This window comes from Telmatherina bonti (assembly GCF_933228915.1).
Source record: "Telmatherina bonti genome assembly, chromosome: 13".
NCBI classification, from domain to species: Eukaryota; Metazoa; Chordata; class Actinopteri; order Atheriniformes; family Telmatherinidae; genus Telmatherina; species Telmatherina bonti.
The window spans coordinates 7,410,158-7,421,250 of record NC_136611.1 but is presented as its reverse complement, the minus strand read 5'-3'; the positions used below and the strand labels follow the sequence as shown (position 1 = coordinate 7,421,250).

Genomic DNA, 11,093 nt, shown 5'->3' with positions numbered 1-11,093 from the left:
CTGTGGAACTTCTTTTTGCTGAACTTGGTTCAGAAAATGGTTTATCATCACTTGGAGAGTCCGTACCAGAACGGCTTTCTGAATTAGTGGACGAAAATGAAACTCTATCAGTCCAAGAACCAAACGTGTCTCCGATGACAGTCACAGAAATCACATCAAAGAGACGACGGCAGAAAAATACGAAGAAACCAGAATCCACTGTGAAAAACTACGACCCTAAATTCATTCAGGAGATTTTACAAAGAGTGGATCTCTTCTTTGAGCAACTTGGTTCAGGAGAGTCTGTACCAGAAAGTTTTTCTGAGTTAGTGGACGGAAATGAAATAGAATCACTCCTAGAACCAAAGGAGGTTTCAGAAACGCCAGTTAAAGAAACCTCAAAGAGACGACGGCGCAGAAATAAGAAGCACCCAGAATCCATTTCAGAGAACAAGACACCTGAAGTAATCCCAGAACTTGTAAAAGTTAAGGACACGTTTTCTGATAACGTGTTCATTTCAGAAAACACTTCAGCATTTGGAGAGATACAACCAGAAAGTCCAGCTGAAAAGAATGAAAGAGAATCGGTTCCAGAACCGAAGGAGGTCTCAGAAACACCAGCTAAAGAAACATCAAAGAAACGACGGCACAGAAATAGGAAGAGACCCAAGTCCAGCGTGGAAAACAACGTCCAGGAGCTCATAGAAAGCAGCGACGACCTTCTGGAGAACTTGTTCGTTTCAGACAACAGCTTTTCCCAAAGCGGAGAGACAGAACCTGAAAGACTCTCTGAGTTTGTTTCTGAAACTGCAGTAAAAGAAGCTGCTATGAAGAAACAGCTGAGTGAAAATGAGGCAGATATAAAAATAGATCTACCTAAAGTCAACCAACTTGAGGTAATTCTGGAACTTCCTGTCCGACAGGAAAGTGTTCCCTCAGAAAACTGGTCTTCTACAGAAAACTTGGGTCAACTGATTGTTGAGCCAGAACCAGATGCACTCTTTAAAGTGTCTGGAGAGGACCAGATAAGAATGGTCTCAGAAACACTAAAGATCTCTGAATCACTAGAAGACCAAGTTTCAAACTACCAACCTGAACCTGACCAGGAACCAGAACATCTCCCAACAAAGATTTATTTTGCTGAAGATTTTTATGAAGAAAGAAGGAAACCTAGACCAGAGAAGCCTTCAGCATGGAGGCGTTTCAAGAAGTCCATAACGCCAGCCCATCTACGGCAGTACAAAAGTAAGACAGACACCCAAAAGTCCAGCATCATCTCAGACACCCCGTGTCCTGCCAAAGATCTTCCAACTAACTGTCTGGAAGAAATAGAGACTCCTGAAAAGAAAATATATTTTGCAGAAGACTTTTATGAAGAAAGAAGGAAATCCAGACCAGAGAAGCCTTCAGCATGGAGGCGTTTCAAAAAGTCCATCACGCCAGCACATCTACGGCAGTACAAAAGTAAGATGGACAGCAAACAAACCAGCACCATCTCAGACACCCAGTTTCCTGCCGAAGGTCTTCCAGCTGAGAGTTTGGAAGAGGTCTCTGAAGAAACGGAGACTCCTGAAAAGAAAATATATTTTGCAGAAGACTTTTATGAAGAAAGAAGAGAATCCAGACCAGAGAAGCCTTCCATGTGGAGGTGTTTCAAAAAGTCCATCACGCCAGCACATCTACGGCAGTACAAAAGTAAGATGGACACCAAACAAATCAGCACCATCTCAGATACCCCGTTTCCTGCCGAAAGTCTTCCAGCTGAGAGGCTGGAAGAGGTCTGAAGATACAAAGACTCCTGAAAAGAAAATATATTTTGCAGATTTTTATGAAGAAAGAAGAAAATGCAGACCAGAGGATTCATCCAACACGCTTTCATATGATATATAACTGATAACTTGCAAAAACAGTCCGCATTTACAATATTTTACTCTCAAAACGTTGTCTTCAGCTTCATACATCAGATAATTTTGGTCTGAAAAAGTTTCGACACATACAAATCGTTAAATACGTGTACACAAATCGCCTAGTACACACAGACGACCTGCATTCACACACAGGATCAGTTTACAAGTCATGAAGGGGTTTTGAGACGCCTTCAACAAGTCCAGGAGCTTCATACCTTCATACGTACACGGTGCGTTTAGGTGCTGGTGGAAAGCTGGGTCATCTGGGTTTTCATCAGATTCTCTTTACAGATTCAGATTCATCAGATTACTTTACTGTTTCAAGGTAAGAAAGACACAGGCTGAATAGTTCATCCTTCATGACAGGCAGGTATGAAGACAGACTAGAGAGAGAAAGACAAACGAGAGAGACAGAGATTCTGATTGGAAGAAGGAGAGATCTTCTCGTCTTTCATGCTTTTTCTCTGTTCTGCTTGTTTTTCTTTCCTGCTTTTTCTGTAGTTCTTTCTTGCTTGCATGAAGGGTGAAGTATTCAGCCTGTGTCTTTCTTGCTTTAAAACAATCTGAGAAGAGAATCCGATGGAAACCCAGATGACCCAGCTTTCCAGCAGCACTTTAACGCACCGTGTAGGTCTGAAGATGTGGGGCTCCTGGACTCATTGAAGACTTCTCAAAACCCCTTGATGGCGTGTGAACTGATGGTGTGCGTGAAGGCAGTTTCTCAGTGCGTACTCGCCGCTTCGTATACGTGTATTTAAAGATTTGTATGTGAAGAAACTTGTTTTAAACATGAAACTGTTTGATTCATGAGGTGAAGATAAATTTATGTGTGAAATATTAATGTGAAATAATCATTTCTAGATATTTGTGTTTGCATTTGAACATACATTTGCAAATACACACAAAATTGACAGAAAAATATAAATAAAATCTTATCAAATATGATATACTTGTGTAAAGCTGCTGAATTTGTATCACATGTGATTTCCAGAGCATGTTCTTCCAAATGTTTATAGTTTAATCATTTATGTCACAAAATTGTCATTTTGGGATAATTTAAACAACATATTTAACATTTGGTTTGTGTTTGTATTGAATAAAATGATGCTTTAGATTGAGAGAACTTAATTTATACCTCCCCAAAAACATCAGTAATTCTGCAGATATCCAGAATGTTCAGTATAAACAATATAAATGTGATTTATTACAATGAAACTTCAACTGAACTAAAAATATGAACCTAATTTTTTAATAAGAAGAATACAGTTTATATTGGTCTACATGATCCTGAGAGAAGAATCATGTCTACACACACCTGCAGGTCGGGCCTGAAAGCTTCAAATGACCATAAAATGTTTAAACTTCATTTTGAGAAAAACAAACTTGTTAGAAAAGTTTTGGGGAAATCTGCAGTAATATTGATGATCCATAAAGAAACAACAGGTGTAAATTTTATTACACAACACAACACACAACACGTCCAGCCTAGAAGCAGATGGTTTCCAGCAGCAGAAGACCACAGCGGGTTCCCTCCTGTCAGTAAGAACAGGAAACTGAGACTACAATTCACACAGACTCACCAGAACTGGACAATAGAAGATGGAGAAACGTTGCTGGTCTGATGAGTCTCCAGTTCAGCTCCACATTCACATGGTAGGATCAGAATCTGAAGCACAGATCCATCCTGCCTTCTATCAACAGTTCTGGCTGCTGCTGGTGTGACGGTAAGGGGAATATCTGGACCCGTCGGTACCAGTATGACCTGGTTAAACCAGCACAGCCTACCGGAGTGCTGCTCACCATGTCCATCGCTTTATGAGCACCATGTCACATCATCTGCTTTGGTAAACACAGGATGGACCTGATAACGTGTCTGCTGAGGAGACCATGACTCAGACTATCACTGCTTTAAACTCATTAAAATTCTCCTCATCTCATTTGCAGCTTGTGTGGTCACCATGGAAACTAATAATCCGTTTTCACCCGGACTGTGTGAGCGTTAAAACCGGACTTTCAGTCAGTAAATAAACAGTGGGATGTTTAGTATGAAGGTTCTGCAGGGAGGAGGACGGTTTGTTGGAGTTGTTACCATCAAAGCTTGTCTGAGAGTCAATGCAGCTTCCTGCATGGTGCACTTCATCCTGCTCCTCTTCCTCCTCTCTTCCTGTAGCTCCGCCTTCAGCTGGCTCATCTTTTCCATGATTTTGCCACACCGTTCAGACAGCGAGGCCCGGTTCTGTCTGGAAACACACACTCTTCTCAGCAGCGGTGATGGGAGTAAAGATTAGTTTGTAATGTTTGTCACAGTTGTGCTTCAGATTGATATCAACATGAATTCTGATCAGTTCTGAGCTCGGTAGGAGGGGAAAAGATGCAAACTCTGACCTGAGGGTCTCCAGCTCAGCCAGGACTCGTGTGTGTTCGGTCTGAAGCTGCTGGAGCTGCTGCCGACAGTCTTCCCGCTCCGTCTCCAGCTGCTGACACCTCTCTGTGAGCTGCTGTGCCGCCTGACCGAGAGAAAATAAAACCCTGACAAGCATTACTTCCTGTCCGGATCTCGTCATCCCGTCCGTCTTTCTCTTACCTTCTTCTGGATGCAGTTCATGCGCGCCGTTTCCCGCAGCATTTGCTCCAGGACGTCCACGTCCGCACTGAGCCGCCCCTTTCGCCGCAGCAGGACGGCGTTCTCCTCCATCAGAACCTGAGCTCGCTGAGACAGCTGGCTGAAACAAGCTTTCACCTCCATGTTCTCCTGCAGCACCAACCTGCTGCTCTCAGGAAGCTTCTGCTCCACCAGGTGCTGCACTTCAGCATCCATGGTCGCCATGTGGTGCTCCATCTCCTTCTCAAGTCTTCAGTCAGACGGAGAAGAACTCATTACGTCATGCTGAAGCCTGGTGGTTGTGAAATAAAGTTTTAATACCTTCTCTTCTCCAGCAGCGTCCTCATCTCCAGGCAGTGAAGCTCATTTTTGTGCTCCTCCTCCTGATGAGCTAACTGCTCCTCCAGAGACTCCATGTTGGACTTCAGCTCCTCCTTCTGCTTTTGAAACTCCTCCAAACCAGCAAGTCTCTTCTCTGAGAGAAGAGAAGAAGACAAAAAGGTCAGTGTTTGTTTGCGAGCACTGTGAATTTAGATTTTTAAACTGTTCATTAAGATTTTTCCTCAGCAACGCATTGTTAGAAAAGTGAAGATGTTCAGTGCTGTGTTGGTCGCCACTTCCACTAACAACAGAGGTGGCATCAGGAAGAGACGTCAAGAAAGACCCAGGACACACTGAAGTCTCTCAGTTTGTCTGGGAACACCTTGACATTCCCCCAGACTGGTTGGAAGACATTACTGGGGAAAGAAAAGTTGGGATTTTCTGCTTAAGCAGCTGCTCAGTGACCCAAACTTAAATAAACATGGAGAAAGGGATGTTTTTTGTTTTTTTTAAACCATTTTTGGAGGTGTTTTTGAACCATCTAGTAATTCTATGCTTGCAGGTCCAAAAATCATTGCTACATTTTTTCCCCAACATACAGAGATTTCTTTTAATTTTTTTTAATAACTTTTAATTAACTTTTAAAAAAAAAAAAAACAAATGAGAGAAACAGGACTCCTTGTAGGTGTGTCCATACGTGTGTATGTGGGTACTTAGGGGTATACATGGGTGTATGTCTGTATATGCATGGATGTGAGTACGTGTAGAGGTGTATATTTGTAGATATGTAAAAATGTATAAGGGTACAGTTATATACAGCTAGATATCATTATGTGTGTGTGTGTATGTGCAGGTATATGTGTATGTGCAGGTATATGTGTATGGGTATAGGTATGCATATGCGTAAGTATATATATATAAGTATATATATATTTGTATGTAAAGGTATATAATTGTATAAATGTATATATATATAGATATATATATATCTATATCTATATCTATATCTATATATATATATATATATATATATATATATATATATATGTATATATATCCCTTTTTAGACTTGTCAACACAGTACATGGATTTTGTTGGAGGCTATATGTATGAATGTAAGTGAGTGTGTATGTAAAGGTATTTGTAGGTATGTGTAGATATGTGGGCACATGTAGAATATAAATAATATTGACCTGTCTGAAATAAAAGAAATTTTTTTTAAAAAAAATCTGTAATCCAATTAAAAATTAATATATTTTTCAAACACAACATATTTCTCAGGGTTTTTTTTTTTAACAGAAGTGTTTTTAGAACATATGATTAAATATAGCATTTTATTAGCAACTGCACTTTTGTTTTCAGAGCACTTTTTATCATTTAGAAATGTTTTACATGTTCCTTACCTGCATGGGGAAATTATTTTACCAGGTTTTATGTTGAATTATTTACAGTTTCAATAACATGCCGAAATTATAGGTCAACTACAGGGGTATAATAACTATGTAAGGTATATTTCATGTGATAATTTTGTTCAGCGAAAGGTCAAAGTTTCCTCTTCGTCGTCTTCGTAGAAACTTCTTTAGGCACTAAATACAACTAGAAAAGAGCGCAAACCTCCCCCAAGTGCCACAGTTAAAACATTCCTGGATCCAAACGATGATACGGATCACAATCAAACTTAAATCATTTCTTCCTTTTCACATTTCCAACAGCTCCTGTAAATTTCATGAAAATCCGTCCATAACTTGTTCCATAACAAACAAGCAAACAGATAAACGGCGGTAAAAACATAACCTCCTTGGCGGAGGTAAACATGGGAGATTTGCCAGTTGTTTGACTAATTCCTACCAACATCTGAAAACTAGTTTAACTCTAAAAGGCAAACCTGGAACAAATCCTCACCAAGTGTCATGTTTTTCTCCACAAGGCCATCAATGCGGTCCTGCAGGTCTCTGCTCAGCTGGCTGTGCTGCAGCTGCAGGAGATCTCTGTCCTGATTGGCTGCTCGCTGCTGATGGTCCAGACGCCTCGACAGCTCGTCCGCCTCTTTCTCCTTCTCTAACAGGGAGCGTTTCAAGTACTCAGTGATGTCCTTCTTCTCAGTTTCCAAAGTGCTGTACTGGGAGAGTAGGTCTTTGTTCTGCTCCTTGAGTTCATCACATTGCAGCTGATATCTGGGGGAGACATGGAGGAGAAAAGTTTCATCTCTATGTATCCACTGCAGTTTAGTTGCATTTCTGTATAAAAGCACTGAGAATTACAAGCTTTATTTTGAGAAAACTTAAAAATACAGTCTTGATTTTAGAATTTAACCTGAGATTTCATTGTTTAATTCACATATAGATCTTGTTAGTTTTGCTATCCGTATTTTGCTCCCTAATTCTTTTGTTTTCTTTGTTTCCTGACTGATTTTACCAGCTGTTAAAACAGTCATCACTGATTATTGTGTGGCATCATTCATTTAGTAATGTTACAACAACCTGATATCCTAACAGCCATAATAAGACAGAAAGTGGGTCTTTGGGTCTTTAACTCTTTAACAATCTGCTGCATTGTTTGGTAAAGCACACTTTTAAGTGGCAATATTTAATATCAGTTCATAAAAAGTGGAAACAAACCTCGCTGAACCATCCCTACAACATGGTTTGAGTATGCAAAGCCAATGATAATTTACAATGATGGGCTAAACATTAGTCAGGTTAAAATAAATAAATAAATAAATAAAAATCAGAAAAGCCAGGAAAACTACTTTTTATAATAACTTTGAAATGTACAAGTTGTGTCTTTGCAAGCAAAAAGTAAATTAAGATCAACTTTTAATCTTATTTTATTACATCAACAATAATAAAAACATGTCAAATAATGTCAAATAATCTAAAATAATCTAAAATCTGAACCAAATGTTCCTGTCTTAACATCTGTAAAAGCTGTTTCTGCTACAATGACTGATTTATTAATAAAACATTTGTCCAAATTATTTTTAAAATGTGAATTTAGAAACAAACTTAAGTTATTTACATTTTCAGAGTAGAAAAATAAACACGGAAGCAAATTTGTTTAACACCGAACAGATTCACCTGTCCAGTTCCTCGTTTAAATATCGGATTTGAGTCAGATATACGTCCTTTTCTTTGTCGTCAGAGTTAGTTTTATTAGCAGAAGTCGACGAAATATCCTTTTTCCGTGTTTTGTTGTTTTCATTCCGTTTGTCGACGCTTTTCTTTTCTTTCTTTTTGGGCATTGTGTGAGGAAAGTTAATGGAAAAAGTTTCTACCGGTGTGGTAGCTAAACTACAGCGTTGCTCGGAAACGTTGCCTTCAATGACGTCTGAAAACTCTAGCGTCTTGCGAAAACTTCGAGAAAAAAAAAAGTTGTGATGCGGTTTAGATTTCGATCTCACTGCAATGGCATAAGTGTTTTGACCTATGAAACAATACAACGTAAAGAAATGTAACAATAAAATTTAAAGTAACATCCAGACATACGTAGTTATTCTCCTTGTAATGTAGTGTTAGAAATTCTGACAGTCATGAACGTCTCATTTTATTACACTTTCCACAAAAATCAACATTTTTAAACGACCCTCTTAGGTCTTTCAGCTACAATAAAGTTACTTAAGCATGAAAAAAAAATCAAATTACCATTTTCATGTACAATTATAGACTAATTCAGCATTGACCCCTATTGGTATAACCTTATTTAAACTACAGACTTTATTACTGCATTATAATATATCATTATGCAATGGAGGCAGTTAAACTCATTGTTGCAACCCTGCATCCAGATACCAGAACCTGAACCACCCAAGTGTAGCAGCTATTTAAAATGACAGGGTGATTCAGAGCTGCTTTGTAATTGGTAACTTTTCATCACCCCCCTTCTATTTGGCTGCAGCGATTTTAATTTGGTGCCTCAGTTCTTCACCTCACTCCCTCTCTATAAACCCACTCCACTGGCTGACTGAACGGTGTGGAGGTTAGTTCATTCTCAGCTCAATCAAGCTTAGTAAATTAATCAGAGAAAATACAATTATGAATTCACTGTGTGGAAATATAACATGAAAAAATATACAAATAAATTAAAAGGAGACTACTCGGATAATATAGTGTAACTGTCATATCACAGTAAAACCACTGCATAGTACAAACCCAGTCACCACATGACGAAAGCTGCCAGGGGAAGAGATATTTAACTGGGAACCTAATTTATTTACCACCTAGTTTTAAGAATATACAGTTAAATGTCATTTTATCAGTTGAAATGTGATATAAACTTACAAAAAACCCGTGAAATTAAATGGCATCTCAAAAAAGTTACATCATAAATATGTGTTGCCCCTTCCTGTGATCCATCACATGGCACCAAGTAGGCTATAAAGCTGAAATCTAGTTGAATATTACATCCAGACTGCAGCCATTTAAAACTTTTAAAACAATGCACCAAAAGAGGATTAAAAGAGATTTTCATTAATTAATTGATTAATATAAAAAAACGCTAATTTACATCTGCTTTTTAAAATAATTCATGATATGACACCTCCACTTCTCAAAAGGTTTGTTACATTAACGTCTGAAAAAATCATTAGAATGACACGATCAACGACGGCTGGACAATATTCCATACCAAAAACAAAAACAATGTTTGGACAATCAACACTTTCATTTGAAACAATAACAGAATGGAATAAAGATCCTGCAGAAATTAAATTATGCAAAAGTCTTAAAATATTCTGTACAAAAAACAAAACAACATCTTTTAAATGCACAAATATGTCAGCACTAATTGGTGTGTATCCCTTTGTACTGTTGTAGTGCACTTCACAGGGGACGGGTTTGACAGGGCACATTCATAGTTAAAGTGCACAGATCCATCTTTTATTGTGGTAATTTTTACTGTTTTATTATGAAATGTTGAACTTTTGTATCTTTTGTTCATTTTTAATCCGGCCCTGCTCATTTGGAATAATGCAACATCTCAATCTGTAAATCCTCTGAGAAGTTCTGTTGCTGGGTGAGAAATAGTTTTATTAAAAAAATCTAAGAATAGGCTGCTTCTGTTCAGCAGCTCTCCCCAGTTTCCAGTTGGTTTCCTCCCACAGGAGTTTCTCACTTTCCACTGCTGTGGCAGGCAGGGAGGAGGGACTGTGGCCTTATAACCTCAGCCTGCCACCAGTACATCCCAAAGCCAGCCTACCCTGCAGAGACAAATTGTAACTAAACTCGGAGTGCATCCTTCAGCAGAAGCAGCACTTATCACCCAGCAGCCATGAGCAAGAGCAAGCAAAGCAAGCAGGTGGCAGAGTGCACCAGACCCCTGTCTCCGTCCAAAACCCAGAAGCCCCCCAGGATGCCCAAGTGCTCCCGCTGCAGAAACCACGGATACGTCTCTCCTCTGAAGGGACACAAGCGGTTCTGCAACTGGAGGGACTGCCAGTGTCCCAAATGCAAACTGATCGCAGAGAGACAGAGAGTCATGGCGGCGCAGGTAACCATGTTTCTGCCACGTGTTCCCGCAGTTTCACCCGCAAAAAGCACCGCTGCGTGCGTCTTTGTGCAGGAAAATAAGGGTTATTATTAAAACCTGTGCAGTTTTTAATTAATGTATTGTAGTTTTTGTTAGGTTACTAACAGAATGGGTGCTAAAAAGCTCAGAGTTGCTGGCTAACTTTCCACACAGCTAACAGCTAGATTTTACATGATAAGCTAATGGTTAAAGTTTCCACATTTGTTGTTTAAAACAAAGTATTTATCAATCAAAATTACCTTTAAAAAAAAACAAAAAACTGTGGTCATTTAGCTTGTAACTTTGTCATTTGTCTTTATTATTTATTGTCTTTATTGCTATCTTTAAGTAGCAATTAAGGTTTTTTTTTAATTATGTAACTATAATAAAATCTCTGTCCACAGCTTATTCAAGCTTATTAATCAACAGAACATTTAAAACTGTTTACAGATTTAACAAAATAATAAAAGCTTAGTTACATTAGTTAAATATCAAGAAAACAAAGGTTTAAACATGCAACAAATTAAAAGCAAATATTTAAAGCAATACTTTTATTATTTTTTTTGGGATAAATGTCTCCAATTCTCTTGATCACATGATGTAATTAGTCAATAATCCAACAAAAACCAACAAAACAAAACATCAATGGAAAGTTCTGTCTATTACAAAATGTATTGCTTAAAAAGTAATAAAGAGACCTGTGTATCAGTAAAGTAAGGCAAAAAGCGAGTTTATTATGTACACGACAATTCAAAGTGCTTCATATAGGACATTAAAAGCTT

General features: G+C 38.5%; 2 protein-coding genes across 2 annotated transcripts in view; one reads left to right on the top strand and one right to left on the bottom strand.

The window, feature by feature from the left end:
• Positions 1-2,005: 2,005 nt before the first annotated feature.
• cfap157 (cilia and flagella associated protein 157) lies at positions 2,006-9,986 on the bottom strand (the record flags this gene model as incomplete). Its single annotated transcript, XM_079251198.1, has 7 exons — positions 2,006-2,023; positions 3,976-4,126; positions 4,272-4,393; positions 4,471-4,738; positions 4,810-4,963; positions 6,712-6,983; positions 9,919-9,986. The coding sequence occupies 7 exons, from the start codon at positions 9,984-9,986 to the stop codon at positions 2,006-2,008; spliced, it is 1,053 nt and encodes a 350-aa protein (XP_079107324.1).
• Positions 9,987-10,074: 88 nt separating this feature from the next.
• dmrt1 (doublesex and mab-3 related transcription factor 1) overlaps positions 10,075-11,093 on the top strand; it is a gene marked incomplete at both ends in the record, with an annotated part of 45,316 nt that continues 44,297 nt past the window's right edge. Inside the window, one exon of the mRNA XM_079251197.1 lies at positions 10,075-10,293. Coding sequence (XP_079107323.1) covers positions 10,075-10,293 — 219 coding nt within the window. The remainder of the gene's footprint in view (positions 10,294-11,093) is intronic.